The 20296-nt window shown below is 46.4% G+C and overlaps 1 protein-coding gene across 8 annotated transcripts in view; it reads right to left on the bottom strand.

Annotated features, from left to right (window-relative positions):
* Positions 1-20296, bottom strand: part of SPTAN1 (spectrin alpha, non-erythrocytic 1) — an 88853-nt gene that overhangs the window by 35789 nt on the left and 32768 nt on the right. For 5 of the 8 annotated variants that reach the window (XM_030920350.1, XM_030920343.1, XM_030920346.1 and 2 more), the window contains exons 15-27: positions 19971-20175; positions 19280-19461; positions 18725-18968; positions 18407-18529; positions 17311-17528; positions 15032-15124; positions 13160-13294; positions 11087-11235; positions 9360-9419; positions 8030-8228; positions 3573-3677; positions 3099-3122; positions 1995-2030 (exon numbers count right to left, since the gene is read on the bottom strand). In XM_030920350.1, coding sequence (XP_030776210.1) covers positions 1995-2030; positions 3099-3122; positions 3573-3677; positions 8030-8228; positions 9360-9419; positions 11087-11235; positions 13160-13294; positions 15032-15124; positions 17311-17528; positions 18407-18529; positions 18725-18968; positions 19280-19461; positions 19971-20175 — 1773 coding nt within the window. The remainder of the gene's footprint in view (positions 1-1994; positions 2031-3098; positions 3123-3572; positions 3678-8029; positions 8229-9359; positions 9420-11086; positions 11236-13159; positions 13295-15031; positions 15125-17310; positions 17529-18406; positions 18530-18724; positions 18969-19279; positions 19462-19970; positions 20176-20296) is intronic. The other 3 variants (XM_030920345.1, XM_030920349.1, XM_030920348.1) reach the window with 1 other exon arrangement.

Here is a 20296-nt window from a genome sequence, read left to right as displayed (position 1 = left end):
TCCCTCTCAGCCTAGGTCCTCAGAAGAGGTCAGACAAGGTGACTGAGCAGGTTCAAAGGTGGACATGGAAGGGTTGTTGGGGGGAGGCTTTTTGTTTTAAGGTTTTCTTTTTTTTTTTTTGAGACGGAGTTTCACTCTGTCGCCCAGGCTGGAGTGCAGTGGCCGGATCTCAGCTCACTGCAAGCTCCGCCTCCCGGGTTTACGCCATTCTCCTGCCTCAGCCTCCCGAGTAGCTGGGACTACAGGCGCCCGCCACCTCACCCGGCTAGGTTTTTGTATTTTTTAGTAGAGACGGGGTTTCACCGTGTTAGCCAGGATGGTCTCAATCTCCTGACCTCATGATCCGCCCATCTCGGCCTCCCAAAGTGCTGGGATTATAGGCTTGAGCCACCGCGCCCGGCCTGTTTTAAGGTTTTCATGCTTTCTTCATATTTCTGGGGATACACTTTAAAAAATTTTACTTTTTTTTATCTGCTTGTCAACTCACCATTGTACTAACGAGCAGAAGACCTACTTTCTTTTTTCTTTTTCTTTTTAAAACTTTTTTGTTGTTGTTTTGTTTTTTGTAGAGCCGGGGTTTCGCCATGTTGCCCAGGCCGGTCTCCAATTCCTGGGCTCATCCACCTGTCTCAGCCTCCCGCAATGCTGGGATTATAGGTGTGAGCCACCACACCTAGCCAAAAGATCTACTTTTATAAAGTCAGAATCTGCTCTCTAACTTGCCTGTAACTTAAGTGATGTATTCCTGAAGAGCTGGGTCAGGAGGGAAGATGCTAGAACTGAGACACAGGCAACCAGTTACACAATCACACCTATAAATGTATCACACAAAAAACCTCGGCCGGGCCAGTAATCCCAACACTTTGGGAGGCCGAGGTGGGTGGATCACCTGAGGTCAGGAGTTTGAGACCAGCCTGGCCAATGTGGCGAAACCCTAACTCTTCTGAAAATACAAAAATTAGCAGGCATGGTGGTGCATGCCTGTAATCCCAGCTACTAGGGGGAGCTGAGAGAGGAGGATCGCTTGAATCTGGGAAGCAGAGGCTGCAGCAAGCTCAGATCATGCCACTGCACTCCAGCCTGGGCAACAGAGCTAGACCCCGTCTCAAAAAAAACAACAAAAAACAAAAACAAAAAAAACCTTCTCCCCGGCTGGGCGCTATGGCTCAGGCCTGTAATCTCAACACTTTGGAAGGCTGAGGCGGGCGGATCACCTGCGGTCAGGAGTTAAAGACTACCCTGGCCAACATGGCAAAACCCTGTCTCTACTAAAAACATAAAAATTAACCAGGCGTAGTCCCAGCTACTTGGGAGGCTGAGGCAGGAGAATTGCTTGAACTGGGGAGGCGGAGGTTGCAGTGAGCGGAGATTGCGCCACCACACTCCAGCCTGGCTGACAGGGCAAGACTCCATCACAAACAAATGAACAAACAAACAAAACAAACACCTTTTCCCCTGTATTTTTGGTCAGGGATGGCCCATTCTGGCCATACTCACACCTGGATTTGTCCAGAAAAATGTCTACTGTAGTGGGGAAACATCTCATTCCTCCCTTTACATCTCTGTATTAGGCATCTCTGAAGCCTTTCTTAGGCCACAGGATAGAGGACAGGCAGATGGTGAATGAAGGCCTGCCCTCCTTTATGTGTGCAGTTGTTCTCGTGTTCACGTCATTTCCCTTTGGACCGCCTCTTACTGGTGAGACCCTGCCAACCACACAGTGCTCCCTGCTGCAGCATATCCTGCACCAACACGGGTAATCAATGCAACCTAACTGTACTAAGCATTTGACGTAGACACTCTGCTTCTGTATATTAAGCATCCCATTTTAAGAGAGAACAGATTCAGAAAGAAACCAGCCCAAACAAGTCCAGAAATGACTAAAGACTTAAGACAAGCTGAATATTCAGAGAACGGCACACCAGAAAAGGACACAACATATTTCATGCTCTCGCAAAACTCTTGAAAACAATAATTTGCAAAAGAGTTCTTACCTTCCACGGGGAGGCTGTCTTGGGATCAGTTTCATCCTATTCAGAGAAAGAGTAATTTAGACAGCCATGCAACTGAGCATGAAACAACAAAGCACCTGACCTTTCCAGTTAATGACTCTAGTTTCCCCCAGAGGAGATCCCAGATATTAATACATTAATCAAAACAGCATTTTCCCTCCATAGTTTGGCTGGTAACAAACTTCAAGGCTGGTAAAGAAAAATTAAGCCAACAAACAGGAGAGACAAATTCCAAGTTTTTATCCAGTAGAAGAAATGGAGAGAATAAAGAAATTTAATAAGAAAACCACCAACTTTTCTTTATGTTGTACTCATAGGATTGTCTGCAAACGGGTAATAAACCTAAAGATAGCTATACAAAGAGTTTTACAAAACTGAAGAGATAAAGACTTTTTTTTTTTTAAGAGCTGCACTTTGTGTTGCATGCCTGTTGTCCTAGATACTTGGGAGACTGAAGTGGGAGGATTGCTTGAGGCCAGGAGTTCGAGGCTGCAGTAGGCTATAACTGCAGCTGTGAAAAGCCACTGACCTCCAGTCTGGACAACAAAGAAAGACCCTATCTCTTACAAACAAAACAAACAAACAAAAAAACCCAACTTTTTTTTGTCTTTTGGAGAACGGCAAATAGAAATCAATTTCTGGGCCAGAAGTGGTGGCTCACGTCTGTAATCCCAGCACTCTGGGAAGCTGACGTGGGTGGATCACCTGAGGTTGGGAGTTCGAGACTAGCCTGGACAACATGGTGAAACCCCGTTTCTACTAAAAATACAAAAATTAGCTGGGTGTGATGCCACACGCCTGGAATTCCAGCTACTCAGGAAGCTGAGATGGGAGAATCGCTTGAACCCGGGAGGTAAAGGTTGCAGTGAGCCAAGATCACACCACTGCACTCTAGTCTGGGTGACAGAGTGAGACTCCGTCTCAAAAAAAAAGAAATCAATTTTTGGTGCTTTCCACAAATCTTTATACACAAAAGGCATCGGAGGTTAAGGAACAGCAATTCTGATGAAGTTCTTGACTTGATATTCTTCCCAAAGTTTAAATCCTTCTCATGTTCAAGATCCACATGCAGTACCCGAAACTTACCCTGGGCATCATGCCATACACTTCCTACAAGGAGAGACAGAAACCAGTTTTACTATTAGAAGAAATACACGTCTCTCAAGAATACTCATTATGGTCAAACCTGGAAACACAGGACAGAATTCCAAAAAACAAGTGGAAATGCCAGTCCAAATGTCCAGCAGAACTTCAAGTATTTATATATAAACCTTTTCTTTGAGGAACTTATGAAATTACCATTAATTAATGGTTATATAAATATTAAATATTTAATGGACTTACGGAGAAGACAGAAGCCCCCCCAGAACCAAATGAAGATGAGGGATAATGGTATAAAGAAGTTAATCAAAATGGTTTTGGTCACATAGAGGACCTGACCTACAGTCAAGCCACAATCCTGTGCTATGAAACACTGCTTGTTGGGCTATGACAGACATAGGATGAACAAAGCTGCATCCTTACAGCAACAGAGCCTCACTCCAAGATGGAGACACCTACCTGTTGTTGCACAGCCTGCACCTCCTCTGCCATAAGACCTTCAGACTCCAGGTCTTCAGCCACCTTGTTAATGTCCTTCAACCGTGACTCATTGGCCTTCAGGTCCTTTAAAACAAAAGCCATAATAACTAAAACCCAAAATAGCAAGCCAAAGCCAAAGGAGACATCACAAACTATGGCTTGAAACTATAAGGATTCTTCTACAAGGGCCTATTTTTAAAAAAAGGGATTAAAAAAATAAGCTATGGCCAGGCATGGCGGTTTACGCCTGTAATCCCAGCACTTTGGGAGGCCGAGGCGGGCGGATCACCTGAGGTCGGGAGTTCAAGACCAGCCTAACCAACATGGAGAAACCCTTTCTCTACTAAAAGTACAAAATTAGCTGGGTTTGGGGGCTTTGCCTGTAATCCCAGCTACTCGGGAGGCTGAGGCAGGAGAATCGCTTGATCCTGGGAGACAGAGGTTGCAGTGAGCCGAGATCACACCATTGCACTCCAGCCTGGGCAAGAAGAGTGAAACTCCATCTCAAAAACAAAACAAAACAAAAAGGCCGGGTGCGATGGCTCATGCCTGTAATCCCAACACTTTGGAAGGCCGAGGTGGTTGGATCACAAGGTCAGGAGTTCAAGACCAGCCGGGCCAAGATGGTGAAACCCCGTCTCTACTAAAAATACAAAAAGTAGCCGGGCACAGTGGCAGGCGCCTGTAATCCCAGCTAATTGGGAGGCTGAGGCAGGAGAATCTCTTGAACAGGTGGCAGAAGTTGGGGGGCAGAGTTTGCAGTGAGCCGAAATTGCACCACTGTACTCCATCCTGGGCAACAGAGCAAGACTCTTGTCTCAAAACAAAACAAAAACAAAACAAAACAAAGAAAAAAATCTTTAAGGATCTGTTCAACATGTATCCCTATGGATTGGTTTTCCCAGCCCTCAGATAATTATTAGACTCAAATTTACTTCATTAACTGTAGTTTTTTCGTTTTTTGGTTTTTTTGGAGACAGGTCTCGCTATCACCCAGGCTGGAGTATTGCAATCATGGATCACTGCAGCCTCTACCTCCCAGGCTCAAGCAATCCTCCTACCTCAGTCTTCTCAGTAGCTTGGACTACAGGCACACACCACTATGCCCAGCAAATGTTTTTATCAAATAGAGACTTTTTTAAAACCTCTTTTTGGTTTTAAAACAATGTTTTTAAAATGTGAAGAGGCCAGGTGTGGTGACTCACACCTTTAATCCCAGGATTTTGGGAAGCCAAAGCAGGAGGATTGTTTAAGGAGTTCAAGACCAGCTTGGGGCAACATAACCAGACCACAATCTCCACAGAAAATTTTTTTTTCTTTTTTTTTTCTAATGAGACTCAGTCTCACTCTGTTGCCCAGGCTGGAGTGCAGTGGCATGATCACGGCTCACTGCAACCTCTGCCTCCTAGGTTCAAGTGACCTTTGTGCCTCAGCCTCCTGAGTAGCTGGGACTATAGGCAGGCACTACCACGACCAGCTACTTTTTGTATTTTCAGCAGAGATGAGGTTTCACTACGTTGGCCAGGCTGGTCTCGAACTCCTGACCTCAGGTGATCCGCCTGCCTCAGCCTCCCAAAGTGCTGGGATTACAGGCATGCACCACTGGGCCCGGCCAGAAAAATTTTTTCAATTATAATAATGGATGTGGTGGCCTACGTCCATAGGCCCAGCTACACGGGTGGCTGAGGTGGGAGGATCACTTGAGCACAGGAGTTCAAGGTTACAGTGAGCTACGATCATCCCACTGCACTCTAGCCTGTGCGAGAGAGTGAGACCCTATCTCTAAAAAATAAATAAAAATGAGCTACAATTTTAATGCACAGTTACTATAGGAGAAAGAAGCTCTTCCTCCTCATTTTAATTTTTTGTAAGAATACTTTTAAGTGGTGGAATGGATAAACAATGTGTAGTATGTCAGTCAAATATTATTCAGCAATAAAAAGGAATGGAGTACTGATATGTGCTACAAAAAGGATGAAACTTGAAAACATTATGGGCCAGGTGCAGTGGCTCACATCTACAGATGTGAGCCAGCACTTTGGGAGGGCAAGGTGGGCAGACAGCCTGAGCTCAGGAGTTCGAGACCTGACTGGGCAACATGGCGAAACCTTGTCTCTACAAAAAACACAAAAATTAGCTGAGCATAGTGGTGCATAGCTACAGTCCCAGCTACTCAGGAGGCTGAGACAGGAGGATCACTCGAGCCCAGGAAGCGGAGGCTGCAGTAAGCTGAGACTGGGCCATTGCACTCCAGCCTGGGCAACAGAATGCTACCTTGTCTCAAAAAAAAAGAAAGAAAAAAAACATAAACAAAAGAAGCCAGTCACAAAAAGTCACATAATGTGATTCCATTTTTATAAATTGTCCAGAATAGGTAAATATGGAGGCAAGCAGCAGATGAGTGGCTACGTGGGCCACTGGGGTTAGGGAGAATGGCAAATGAATGCTTGACAGATATGTGGTTTTCTTCTGAAGTGATACAAATGTTTCAGAACTAGAGGTGGTGGTTGCACAACACTGTGAATGTACTCAATACCACTGAATTGTACACTTTAAAACGGTTATTAGCTTTGTAAATTTACCCTAATTAAAAAAAAAAAGAGTACTTTCACATCTATTGCAGTTTAGGCTTAGAAAAGTTCTTATAACAACATGTAGAGAACAAAGTATATCTTTCCTTAAAACTAAACTAGTCCGCCGGGCGCGGTGGCTCAAGCCTGTAATCCCAGCACTTTGGGAGGCCGAGACGGGCGGATCACGAGGTCAGGAGATCGAGACCATCCTGGCTAACACGGTGAAACCCCGTCTCTACTAAAAACTACAAAAAACTAGCTGGGCGATGTGGCGGCGCCTGTAGTCCCAGCTACTCGGGAGGCTGAGGCAGGAGAATGGCGTGAACCCGGGAGGCGGAGCTTGCAGTGAGCTGAGATCCGGCCACAGCACTCCAGCCTGGGCAACAGAGCAAGACTCCGTCTCAAAAAAAAAAAAAAAAAAAAAAAAAAAAAAAAAAAACAAAAAAAAAAAACAAAAAAAAAAAAACTAAACTAGTCCATGGCTCAAGCCTGTAATTCCAGCACTTTGGGAGGCCGAGACGGGCGGATCACGAGGTCAGGAGATCGAGACCATCCTGGCTAACACAGTGAAACCCCGTCTCTACTAAAAAATACAAAAAAACGAGCCGGGCGAGGTGGCGGGCGCCTGTAGTCCCAGCTACTCCGGAGGCTGAGGCCGGAGAATGGCGTAAACCCGGGGGGCGGAGCTTGCAGTGAGCTGAGATCCGGCCACTGCACTCCAGCCTGGGCAACAGAGCGAGACTCCGTCTCAAAAAAAAAAAAAAAAAAAAAAACTAAACTAGCCCAAAAAGGTTTCAATTAAAGTCTTTTAAAAATAGCTACACAGGCCAGGCATGGTAGCTTATGCCTGTAATCCCAGCACTTTGGGTCAAGCTGAGGTGGGCGGATCACTTGAGGCCAGGAGTTCAAGACCAGGCTGGCCAACACGGTAAAACCCCGGCTGTACTAAAAATACAAAAATTTGCCAGACGTGGTCGTGCGTACCTGTAATCCCAGCTACTTGGGTGGCTGAGGCATGAGAATCACTTGAGCCTGGAAGGCGAAGTTGCAGTGACCTGAGATCAAGCTACTGCACTCCAGCCTGGGCAACACAATGAGACTCTATCTTAAAAAAAAAAAACCTGAGCCCGGGCGCAGTGGCTCACGCCTGTAATCCCGGCACTTTGGGAGGCCGAGGCAGGCGGATCACCTGAGGTCAGCAGTTTGAGACCAGCCTGACCAATATGGTGAAACCTCGTCTCTACTAAAAATACAAAAACTAGCCGGGCATGGTGGCGAGCGCCTGCAGTCCCAGCTACTCGGGAGGCTGAGACAGGAGAACTGCTTGAACCTGGGAGTAGAAGGTTGCAGTGAGCCGAGATCACGCCAATGAACTTCCAGCCTGGGCGACGAAAGCGTGACTCCGTCTCAAAAGAAAAAAAAAAAAAAAAAAAGCTACATAGATGATGGAATATAATCTATGTAATTTGCATTCCAGTAATTTGCAGTCAGAAATCAAGAGACTCCGGCTGGGTGCAGAAGCTCATGCCTATAATCCCAGTACTTTGGAGGCTGAGGCGGGTGGATCATCTTAAGTCAGGAGTTTGAGGCCAGCCTGGCCAACATGGTGAAACACTGTCTCTACTAAAAACACAAAAATTAGCAGGACACGGTGGCGGGCACCTGTAATTCCAGCTACTTAGGAGGCTAGGGCATGGGAATCGCTTGAACCCGGGAGGCAGAGGTTGCAGTGAGCTGAAGTCATACCACTGCACTCCAGTTTAGATGACAGTGAGAATCCATCTCAAAAAAAAAAAAAAAAAAAAAATCAAGAGACTAAAATCTTTAAATAAATTTTCAGCTGAGCTCTAAGACTGCCCATACCTTCTGGAAGTCATCAAACTTCTTCTGGAGCACCTCAACCTGCTCCAAGTCTGCGCCGACCTCCTCACTCGTCAGAGCGGCTTCCTTCTCATTGATCCATTGCTGTAGTTCATTCGCTTCACGGAACAACATAAACTTCTTGCAACTCTTCTCCAACATGCCTTTACGCTTCTCACCCAGTTCCAGAAGAGAATGATATCTGATGGAATTCAAGAGGGAGACAAGAGGGACAAGGAAGGCAGTTTGTAAATGCTGACATAAAGGCAAACCACAAGGTGTCTCCAAGATATGGATTCCAGGCTACGAGTTTGTAATGATGATGCCCTAGTAACAGAGTTATCAGATGAAGATGAGGATCCCAAGTACCCACGCCACAGCCTAAGAGATATGCACACACTGTTCACAACTAGGTGGCTAGAACAGCCAGGCACACTTATCTCCAGGCCAATTCTGCACTTATAACAACACAACCACAATGACTGAAACCAAGCGCTTAGCACAGTAACACAGGGTTCATGCAACTACAGTGGAGAGATGAAATGAATTTGCTGGGCAGAATGTATACAGAGGGTTTTTTTTTTTTTGTCTTTTATAATTCTCTGAATAGCCCCCAGGCTGGGGTGAGGTGGGGGAAGGTACACTCAGTTTTAAAATATCCTCATATAGGATGTTTTATCTCCATATTAGTAGGACATTTCTAAAATGATACATTCAGTTCTCAGAAAGTTTTGGCAAGTTCGGAAGGAAAATCAGGCACAGTACTGAGTATCTCTGTGCCATTCTGTTACTTGAAAGATTTCTTAAGAATCAAAGGATATTCTAACCCTCGGGAACTAAAATACAAAAGGCTGAAATATTATCTTTGAACACGAAAACAACAAACAATAAAAAACTAAAAGTTAAAAAAACTAGAATCACCGTCAAATCTAAGTGTCCCAAAGCGAAATAAAAAAGCAATGAGTTACCAAGAATCACAGCACTTTAAGAGAAGCATATGATTTCCTTCCTACTAAGGAAAACTACAGAACAGGCCTTCAGGTTTGCTGCTGATAGTGGCTGGTCCACCACAAAAACCAACAGGAGGGGGAACCAACACCACTCTGAACACACAGCTGTACACGGAAGCAACCAATGAGATAAGCAGTCATTCAACCGACACAGCTGCACCGCGACCTCTTCCCTTGTGAGCCAAAGCTGCTGCACAGACAGGCAGTTCCTCCCACCACCTCATCTTTCTGGATGAACAAAGGCCTTCAAGAGAAGCGGCAGAGGGAGAATGGACAGGGTAGCAGTGGACACTGGTGCTCTGCAAGACTCTCAGCCTACTCACAGTTCTTCCACCTGCTTCATACGCAGAGATACACTGCCGGCCTCCTTAGTTATACGCGTCCTGCACAGAGGGGGCACAGCAAAAGCATGCACAAATTAGTGGGATTAATCCACAGGGATGAAAGGCGGCAGCTCCGACTGGTGCCATGATGGTGGATGCTTAATGTTGGGAAAATACGGACTCATTCAACAGCTCTAAGGAGCACTCTAAGCCATGAGTGAAATGACAGTAAAGAAATAGTAGGAAAATTACAGGGTTAGTTCACCTTCATTTTCCTGACAGGTCTGCCACGCTTAAGGCAGATTTTCCTACTGAAAACACTGGCAACTTCACAGAGCAACGTCAGGGAACAGACTGGACTACCCTTAGAAAGAAATTTTACTGAGAGCTAACAAGCAATTTAGCCATATATTTGATCTACTTTTTCCTTTTATATTTATGACCCAGACTACTGGTAAGAAAACAAACCAAGGGGCCAGGCACGGTGGCTCAAGCCTGTAATCCCAGCACTTTGGGAGGCCGAGATGGGCGGATCACGAGGTCAGGAGATCGAGACCATCCTGGCTAACACGGTGAAACCCCGTCTCTACTAAAAAAATACAAAAAACTAGCCGGGCGAGGTGGCGGGCGCCTGTAGTCCCAGCTACTCGGGAGGCTGAGGCAGGAGAATGGCGTAAACCCGGGAGGCGGAGTTTGCAGTGAGCTGAGATCTGGCCACTGCACTCCAGCCTGGGTGACAGAGCGAGACTCCTTCTCTCAAAAAAAAAAAAAAAAGAAAAGAAAACAAACCAAGGCTGGGTGAGGTGGCTCACGCCTATAATCCCAGCACTTTGGGAGTTCAAGGTGGGCGGATCATGAGGTCAGGAGTTTGAGAACAGCCTGGCCAACACAGTGAAACCCTGTCTCTAATAAAAATACAAAAATTAGCTGGGTGTGGTAGCACATGCCAGCAGTCCCAGCTACTTGGGAGGCCGAGGCAGGATATCGCTTGAATCCGGGAGGTGAGGTTACAGTAAGCCAAGATCATGCCGCTGCACTCCAGCCTGGGTGACAGAGCGAGACTCTGTCTCAAAAAAAAAAAAAAAAATACAAACCAAAACCTTCCATTCTTATTTCAATAATAACAGAATCTATAAGTGGACAAATAACTCTGATCTTACTAAGGATCACTGGAATCCAAAAATTCCACTATTCTACCCAAACTCTAGTGGGAACGTATTTCCTGGATACTTCTCAAGTGTCCAAAACTGCTGATTCCATTAGTGGAGTCAGAAATACCCTAAAGGAGGGACACAGGGCAATATGGGGACTCAGCTACAGGAAAGAGGACAGAGCCATTTCATTAAAAAATTCCATTCTCAGAACTCAAAGCTATGGCAGAGAGAGAAGCTCTGAAAGCAGCTTTTCAAAGTGGAGTTTTAGGGGTGTAGAATCTGAATATCCAATTTCGAAAAGCATCTCGAACCAAAAGACAAATGGCAATGATTAGAAAAATTCTGTTTAGGAAAAACTCATGAACACTGGTGGAAAAAAAAAAAGCAAAATAAGTCATTAGTCAGGGGTTTGAGACCCAAACAGGGAGGTCTGTGGGCTCAAAGTGGGGTGGAGACAGCAGGAGGCATGCAGGTGGGCTCCAACAGCCTCAGGACACGCCTAAGCTTCGGCCCATGTGGAACAGAGTACGCCTATGGGACGCCTGTCCTTGTGGCCCCCGGTGTCATCCTTACTGACTGTCAATCTGCTCCTGCCGCAGCGCTATGCTGCCTTGCTCCTCCAGGAGATTCTCCCGGGAGGCTGACTGGGCGGGATCCAATTTCTTCACGTAAGCAGCTGGCACAAAACCCTGACGATCGTTCACTTCCACTTTCCACCAATCCTAAAGAAAAAAGACAGAGAACTAAAAACAAATTCCTTCTCTGAGAGGGAGAATCCAAGGAGGTCATGTGTGTGCACACACAAGACAGCATTAATTGTTTTAAGAGGCCCAAAACAGTAGTAAAGTCACTTTGCATAAGGTCTGATAATTCAGTCCCTTCCTCACCTACCACACCTGCAGAGGGTCATAGGCAGAAGAGCAATGCTGCCTGCCACTAAGGCCAGGTTTCTCTCCGCTTAGATGCTCCAGAACTGTGCTAACACTGGAGCCACCAGCCACATGTGCCCAATGAACTTTCATTGAGTTAGAACTTTTTATTTTTGAAATGGAGTCTTGCTCTATCACCAGGCTGTAGTGCAGTGGCACCATCTTGGCTCATTAGAACCTCTGCCTCCTGGGTTCAAGCGATTCCCCTGCCTCAGCCTCCCAAGTAGCTGGGACCATAGGCATGCGCCACCACGCCCAGCTAATTTTTTGTGTTTTAGTAGAGACGGGGTTTCACCATGTTGGCCAGGATGGTCTCGATCTCCTGACACTGTGATCCACCCGCCTCAGCTTCCCAAAGTGCTGAGATTACAGGCGTGAACTACCACGCCTGGCTTTTTTTTTTTTTTTTAATACAAATAGAGATGAGGTCTCAGGCCAAGCACGGTTGCTCACACCTGTAATCCCAGCACTTTGGGAGGCTGAGGCAGGCATATCAAGAGGTCAGGAGATCGAGACCATCCTGGTTAACATGGTGAAACCCTGTCTCTACTAAAAAATACAAAAAATTTGCTGGGCGTGGTGGCGGGCGCCTGTAGTCCCAGCTAGTTGGGAGGCTGAGGCAGGAGAATGGTGTGAACCCGGGAACCGGAGCTTGCAGTGAGCTGAGATCGTGCCACTGCACTCCAGCCTGGGCGACAGAGCAAGACTCCATCTTAAAAAAAAAAAAAAAAAAAAAAAGACATGAGGTCTCGCTATGTGCCCCAGGTTGGTCTCGAACTCCTGGGCTCAAGCGATCCTCCCGTCTAGGCCTCCCAAAGTGCTGGGATTACAGGCATGAGCCACCGTATGCCCGGCCTCATTGAGTTATAATTCAATTAAATAAAACACTCAGTTGTACTAGCCATATTTTAAGGGCCTACTATCACACGTAGCTAGTAGTTACTGCAGAGGCAGCACAGACACCTTACATTTCCACCATTACGGAAAGTTCTACTGGGCAATGCTGCTTTGTATAAACCAAAGCTAGACCACAAGTTGGTTTAAATTTAAATTAGAATTAACAGAAAGATAAGAATCACAGGTTTCCTCAAAGTATCATGACAAGGATAAATAAGGTGTGGGAGTGGGAATAAATTGGCTCTTAAAAATGGCCAACGACATTTCTCCAGCCTTAACTAAAATGGAAGGCAGGCCTCTTTCAGGATCAGTCAGATAATCTGTGGACGCTTCAAGGCCACTGTCAATTCAGAGTTTGTTAGGGAAGAAAGGCTGATGGACCAGGATGGATTTATTATTGTCATTATTTAGCCTGGAGAAGACAAAAGCCTGTGGGGTGAGGTCACAGCTGTCTTCAATGATCTGCTGGGCTGAGATGTAGCCTGTAGTCTGCAGTAAGAACCAACAGGTCCAAGTTAAACAGCAAACTCTGGGTCCACAGGTCAAGAATTCCACCTAGAGATACTGAATGGTGAAAATAAGCTATCCTTCTGAGCGTGATTATCTATGCTTCTTGCAGGTATTCAAGAAGGCAGATTAACATCTTGATCATACACAGTACTGCATAAATGTATATCATGTTGTGGATTGGTAAGGAAACTTATCTCCTCGAATTCTAAGTCTTTTCATTTCAGGGAGACATACAACCCACAGAAACCCAAATGAGCACACATGGAGGTGCTAGTGTGGAACAAACACGCAGCCACTCTCTGTGCCTTGCCTTGTTGGTGCTGTTGAGTAAGGTAAGGATATCTCCCTTCTTCATGGTGACCTCTCGGGGACTCTTCTCCTGATAGTCATAGAGAGCCAAGACCAACTCCTTCCCAGTCTCGTCATCCATGGGGGCCACTTGTTGCTAAAAATCCAAAGGAAGGGCAAACATTGTAAAAACAGGTCCACACTGAGTCATCTAAGTATGCAGCAGATTCAAACGTCACCAGCTGTACCAAATGTACCAAATACACACTCACGAGAGTTCTTCACTGAAGCTACCAATAAAATCTGATCCAAGAACTTTAAATTTTTGGTATCTTTAAAAAAAATCTCATTTTGGCTGGGCGCAGTGACACCCACCTGTAATCCCAGCACTTTGGGAGGCCAAGGCAAATCACTTGAGGTTGGGAGTTTGAGACCAGCCTGACCAACATGGAGAAACCTCATCTCTACTAAAAATACAAAATTAGCCAGGCGTGGTGGTGCATGCCTGTAACCCCGGCTACTCGGGAGACTGAGGCAGGAGAATCACTTGAACCTGGGAGGTGGAGGTTGCGGTGAGCCAAGATTGTGCCACTGCACTCCAACCTGGGCAACAAGGGTGAAACTCTGTCTCAAAGAAAAAAAAAAAAAAAATCTCATTTTAAATTAGCGCTGGGCACAGTGGCTCATGCCTATAATCCCAGCACTTTGAGAGGCCGAGGCGGGCGGATCTTGAGGTCAGGAATGTGAGACTACCCTGGCCAACATGGTGAAACCCCATCTCTACTAAAAATATAAAAATTAGCTAGGCGTGGTGGCAGGCACCAGTAATCCCAGCTACTCAGGAGGCTGAGGCAGGATAATTGCTTCAACCTGGGAGGCACAGGTTGCACTGAGCCGAGATCGTAACACTGCACTCTAGCAAGACTCCATCTCGGCCGCGCGCGGTGGCTCATGCCTGTAATCCCAGCACTTGCGGAGGCCGAGGTGGGCAGATCACGAGGTCAGGAGATCGAGACCATCCTGGCAAACACGGTGAAACCCTGTCTCTACTAAAAATACAAAAAATCAGCCAGGTGTGGTGGCGGGCGCCTGTAGTCCCAGCTACTCAGGAGGCTGAGGCAGGAGAATGGCGTGAACCTGGGAGGCGGAGCTTGCAGTGAGCCGAGATCGTGCCACTGTACTCCATCCAGCCCGGGCGACAGAGCGAGACTCCATCTCAAAAAAGACTCCATCTCGGCCAGGCGCGGTGGCTCAAGCCTGTAATCCCAGCACTTTGGGAGGCCGAGACGGGCGGATCACGAGGTCAGGAGATCAAGACCATCCTGGCTAACATGGTGAAACCCCGTCTCTACTAAAAATACAAGAAACTAGCTGGGCGACCTGGCGGGCGCCTGTAGTCCCAGCTACTCGGGAGGCTGAGGCAGGAGAATGGCGTGAACCCGGGAGGCGGAGCTTGCAGTGAGCTGAGATCCGGCCACTGCACTCCAGCCTGGGCGACAGAGCGAGACTCCGTCTCAAAAAAAAAAAAAAAAAAAAGACTCCATCTCAAAAAAAAAAAAAAAAAAAATTTAGCTGGGCATGGTGGTGAACACCTGTAATCCCAGCTACTCGGGAAGCTGAGTCAGGAGAATCGCTAGAACCTGGGAGGCAGAGGTTGCAGTGAGCCGAGGTCAGCCGCTGCACTCCAGCCTGGGTGACAGAGTGAGACTTTGTCTCAGGAAAAAAAAAAAAAAATTTTCATTCTAAACTCTCTGTAAACCTTTGTGTCACAAGAGTTAATAGCAGAGTCAAATGATGCCTATGATAGGAACACCTGTTGACAGTATCTGGATCCTTCCACGTTCCCAGCCCCCAAGGCCTCCCTCCAGTAACCCATAAACTGTTACAGGTTTACCCGGCAGGACTGTGCTTGTTCTCGCAAAGCCTGGATGCTGCTGCCATAGGCACTGAGATCTGACATCAAAGCTTCGTGTTTCTTCAGTAGAGCCTGAAACCAAAACCACACGTGGAGCACTGCACAGGGGCTGAAGCCTCCCATCCTCCACTGCCTCACCAACCTGCCATCCTGCCTCAATAGCCTTTCTCAGTTACCCAATGACGTGATCACCTCCTGCCCTTCTTACAGTGCTAATACCATTTTCAAAGTTTTTCAGGTTTCCCGTATTTTGGGACAATCATATATATTATGATTATAGCCTACTCATCCTGGTCTGGGCACAGTGGCTCATGCCTGTAATCCCAGCACTTTGGGAGGCTGAGGCAGGCAGACAGCTTGAGCCCAGGAGTTCAAGATCAGCCTGGGCAACATAGTGAAACCTCATCTCTACAGAAAATACAAAAATGAGCCAGATGTGATGGTGCGTGCCTGTAGTCCAAGCTACTCAGGGGACTGAGGAGGAAGACTGCTGAGCACAGGAGGTCAAGGCTGTAGGGAGTCGTGATTGCATCACTGTACTCCAGCCTAAAAGACAGAACGAGCGCGGTGCCTCATGCCTGTAATCCCAGCACTTTGGGAGGCTAAGGCAAGCAGATCACTTGAGGTCAAGAGCTCAAGACCAAACTGGCCCATGTGGTGAAATCCCATCTCTACTAAAAATACAAAAACAATTAGCTGGGCGTAGTGGCGGGTGCCTGTAATCCCAGCTACTCGGGAGGCTGAGGCAGAAGAATTGCTTGAACCCAGGAGGCGGAGGTTGCAGTGATCTGAGATTGTGCCACTGCACTCCAACCTGGATGACAGAGTGAGACTCTATCCTAAAAAAAAAAAAAAAAAAAAAAAGAAGGAAAAAGTCAACTCATTCTAGTTTTTGTGAAGACTGGAAAGAGCTAGGTACAGGAACTATACCTAGACCTTTATGAATAAAATTTGAAAATTTTAGTCAAAAAACAGATAACCAGTAAAAAACCAAGTACATCTATGTATATATGTATGCATGTTGGTATGCTGCGTATATGTGCACATTGGTATGTACATGTGTATGCTAGTATGTTTGTAGTTATGTATATGCATATGTGTACATGTTGGTATGTTTGTATGTAAACACACACATGGTTTCACATAGATGAAATAAGAATGGCAAATGTTAATGGTTGAAGGTGAGTGACAATCATCTTCTCTCTCCTTTAGGTATGATTAAATTTTCATAATAAAAGGTAAAAAGGCCGGGTATGGTGGCTCAAGCTATAATCCCAGCACTTTGGGAGGCCGAGACGGGCGAATCACGAGGTTAGAAGATCAAGACCATCCTGGCTAACACGGTGAAACCCCGTCTCTATTAAAAAATACAAAAAAACTAGCCGGGCGAGGTGACGGGTGCCTCTAGTCCCAGCTACTCGGGAGGCTGAGGCAGGAGAATGGCGTAAACCCGGGAGGTGGAGCTTGCAGTGAGCCGAGATCCAGCCACTGCACTCCAGCCTGGGCAAGAGCGAGACTTTGTCTCAAAAAAAAAAAAAGTAAAAAAGGGCCAGGAGGGGTGGCTCATTCCTATCATCCCAGCATTTTGGGAAGCCTTGGCAGGAGGATCGTTTGAGGCCAGGAGTTTTAAACCAGATTGGACAACATAGCAAGACCCTATCTCTACTATAAATAACATTAAAATTAAAAAGCACGGCCGGGTGCGGTGGCTCAAGCCTGTAATCCCAGCACTTTGGGAGGCCGAGACGGGTGGATCACGAGGTCAGGAGATCGAGACCATCCTGGCTAACCCAGTGAAACCCCGTCTCTACTAAAAACTACAAAAATCTAGCCGGGCAAGGTGGCGGGCGCCTGTAGTCCCAGCTACTCGGGAAGCTGAGGCAGGAGAATGGCGTAAACCCGGGAGGCGGAGCTTGCAGTGAGCTGAGATCCGGCCACTGCACTCCAGCCTGGGCGACAGAGTGAGACTCCGTCTCAAAAAAAAAAAAAAATAAGCGTAGCTAGGCCTAGTGCTACCTGCCTATATAGTCCCAGAGTTTGAGGCTGCAGTGAGCCACAATTGTACCATTGCATTCCAGCCTCAGCAACAGTGAGACCCTGTCTTAAAAAAAAAAAGTAAAAAATGGATTCCAAAACATCTTTAAAAACAATCATTGTGATGCACAGCTCCCATGCATCACTACTTCTCCTAACTTCCTTCCCAGTACAAGCCCTGTTCCACTTCCCTGGCAGGTAAGACGCTTCCCAAGCCTGGTTACCTCAGCAGAGTCTTCGTCCTTTCCATAGTCCGTGCTGCCCACAATGGGTTCTTTCTCCCGCATCCAGGATTCGGCCTCATTAGCATCAGCAAAGTACTGCTGGGCCTGCAGAGAGTCCTCCAGGTCCTGCCGACGCTGGGAGGCTTTGGCTTTCAGCGCCTCCCACTTTTGGTTCAGCTCGTGAAGCTTGGCCTTCACATCCTCTGCAGCAAAATGGCCTGGAAGGCGGGTAGGGAAAGAGGATAACAAAAACTATGTTGACACATTACAGAAGGACAAAAAGAAGTTTTCTCTGTGTATTCACAGCCCTTTCATTACTATGTTTTGGTGAGCTGTGCCCTTTCATAATTCCAATTTTTTTGAGAGGCTCAGGTTCTAACCCTTTAAAGGACTGTTTCATTTTTTGCCTCCTCAAACCATGACCTCTACCTAGACTCTAAGAAGCAGATATCGCAAGTTGGCATTAGTGATAGTATTATAAATAACAGTACCACTGTAGCACTCAGTTACTGAGACTGGCATGTGCAGGCCCTCTTTCAGCTCTTTCCCTACTTGGTTTCACTTATTCACTACTGCATCAGGAGAGGTGTTGTCATCCCCATTTCACAGATAAGAAATTCAGGCTCAGACCCGGGCATGGTGGCTCACAGCTGTAATCCCAGCACTCAGGGAGGCCGAGGCAGGTGGATCACCTGAGGTCAGGAGTTCAACATCAGCCTGACCAATATGGTGAAACCTCGTCTCTACTAAAAATACAAAAATTAGTTGGGTATGCTGGTGTGTGCCTGTAGTCCCAGCTACTTGGAGGCTGAGACAGGAGAACTGCTTGAACTTGGGAGGCAGAGGTTCCAGTGAGCTGAGATCGCACCACTGCACTCCACCTTGAGTGACAGAGTGAGACTCCGTCTCAAAAAAAAAAAAAAAGAAATTCAGGCTCAGAAAGGATAAGGTCTGGTCAGGTCGTACAGTCAGTAAAGAATTGGGATGGTATTCAGCCCCAGAGCCCGGTCTGTTATGCCCACATGGCCATGCTCTTGGCAAGAAGGGGAGATACAAGGAGCAGCGCCAAGCCACACCACTGATGCCAATTACTCACCTTCCTCCACCATGGCATTCCCCTTCTGTGTAACTGCTTTGATGCGTGGTTCATGTCCAGCAATTTCTGCTTGTAAGGCTTGATGTTTCTTTAGCAGATTCTGGACCCCAATCAAATCCTTACCTGAAAGCAGACACCACTCCCCAGTTATCCAACCATGAAGAGAAAAGTTAGCACTGATTTGTCATTCTTAGCTACCACCATGGTTCCAGTTCGATAATTTAAACTTGACCCTGCCCATCCTGATATCCATCCCCTCTATGCTACAACAGCATAGCCTTTCCCAAGTTGATTCCTACCTGAGGGAAGCAGACTGACCTCTATTTGTAGATGCGGCAATGGGCTCTTTCTCTCGAATCCACGTCTCCTCATCCTCAACATCCCGGAAGAGCTGCTGCAATCGCAGAGAATCAGCCAGCTTCTGCTTCCGGGCAACCATGGGCTCCTTGAGTGCCTCATAGCGAGCCACGAGGGCTTCCTGTTTCTTCTTGATGTTTTCTGCATCAAAATGGCCAGCATCTTGGAATTGGCGGGCCTGAATAGTGATGCCATCAATTCGGTCCTGGGAATGTGAAAAAACAGAGCTGACTTTACTTTGGTGTGGTTTTATCGTATACAAAGAAAAGTTGATAAGGTCTTTTTCCCACCCCTGAGAGTATTCTTTCTGCTAGTTCCTTCCTTCATCTGAGGCTCCTAGAAAGCTCTAAGGGATGATATTTACTTTGAGCAGAAGCACATGCAGCAAAGAGTGATCTAAGAAAATCAACACATTTCATCCCTCCCAAAACTCATTTAGTCTGAAATTACTGGCTTTTCCTCCCTCCTATGGTTTCTGCATTCACTTGCCCAACCACAGCCCCCAGCTCACACTACCTGGTGAGCAGCCACATCTGCCTCTAGTAGGGCATGTTTCTTCTGGAGGTTCTGCACATTGGTAAGATCTTTGCCATAATCATCCGAAGCCAAGTGACCTTCTACTTCATACAGCCACAATTCAATATCCTCAACATTGCGATTAAATTGCTGTTGCTGGTTGGCTTCACGAAGTTTTATTCCTATGGAAGGAAGCAAGTTTAATTTTGCATTGCTTAGCATTACCCTTCTGCCGACACTGCCCATGAACAGTAGCATCGTGGTGAAGGACTATATAGATCAGAATTTTATTCCTTCACTTACGTCACAAAGGGAAAGGAAATATCAATTGCAGCCTCTGCTCTACCGTCTCAAGGTTGAACTGGAAGCATTCTAACCCCCTTGAGATAAAAGGACACTGGAGAATTAGTAAATGCCCTTGGCTCTCAGCTGAACTTTGATTTTCAGCAATGAGGCCCAATTCTGTTCCTTCTCACTCAGACTCCCTCACCAACCAGTATGCTCAACCACATTTACCAAACTATTATCAAGAACTTAAGCCAAGTAATTCCTACACAGAAAATTATCCTTAATGCCAAAGTCATCCACTTCACCTTACTTTAGGGGTGTATGTCCCTAAAATACTTCATAGAAAGGGGTATTTAGTTCCCCAAATATGCATGTCACAATCCAATGGAACATCTTCTCTTACCTTTCAGTTCAGTGGCCTCTAGCAATTTCTTCCACAAACTGATCACCTCATTCATACGAGCTGCTACTTCGTCCTTGGCATAGTGGTTGACATCAATCAGTTTTTGGCCAGCTTTCTCCAAAGCATCAATTCGGCTCTGGTTTGCTGAGAGCTCAGCCTCAAAAGCCTGATGCTTCTGTACTTTTCCTTGTAGGTTGGATGGATCCTGCCAATAAAAGAAAGAAGGGGATTCTTTCTATCTTAAACCTGAGTATGTCAAGTTCCCTTGCATTACCTTCATACTTACCTTTATGGAGGAATGTATAAAACAGTTGGCTTACATTAAG

This window comes from Rhinopithecus roxellana, chromosome 16 (genome assembly GCF_007565055.1).
Source record: "Rhinopithecus roxellana isolate Shanxi Qingling chromosome 16, ASM756505v1, whole genome shotgun sequence".
NCBI classification, from domain to species: Eukaryota; Metazoa; Chordata; class Mammalia; order Primates; family Cercopithecidae; genus Rhinopithecus; species Rhinopithecus roxellana.
The sequence above is the reverse complement of the archived record's forward strand: the minus strand, read 5'-3'. Positions and strand labels throughout refer to the sequence as shown.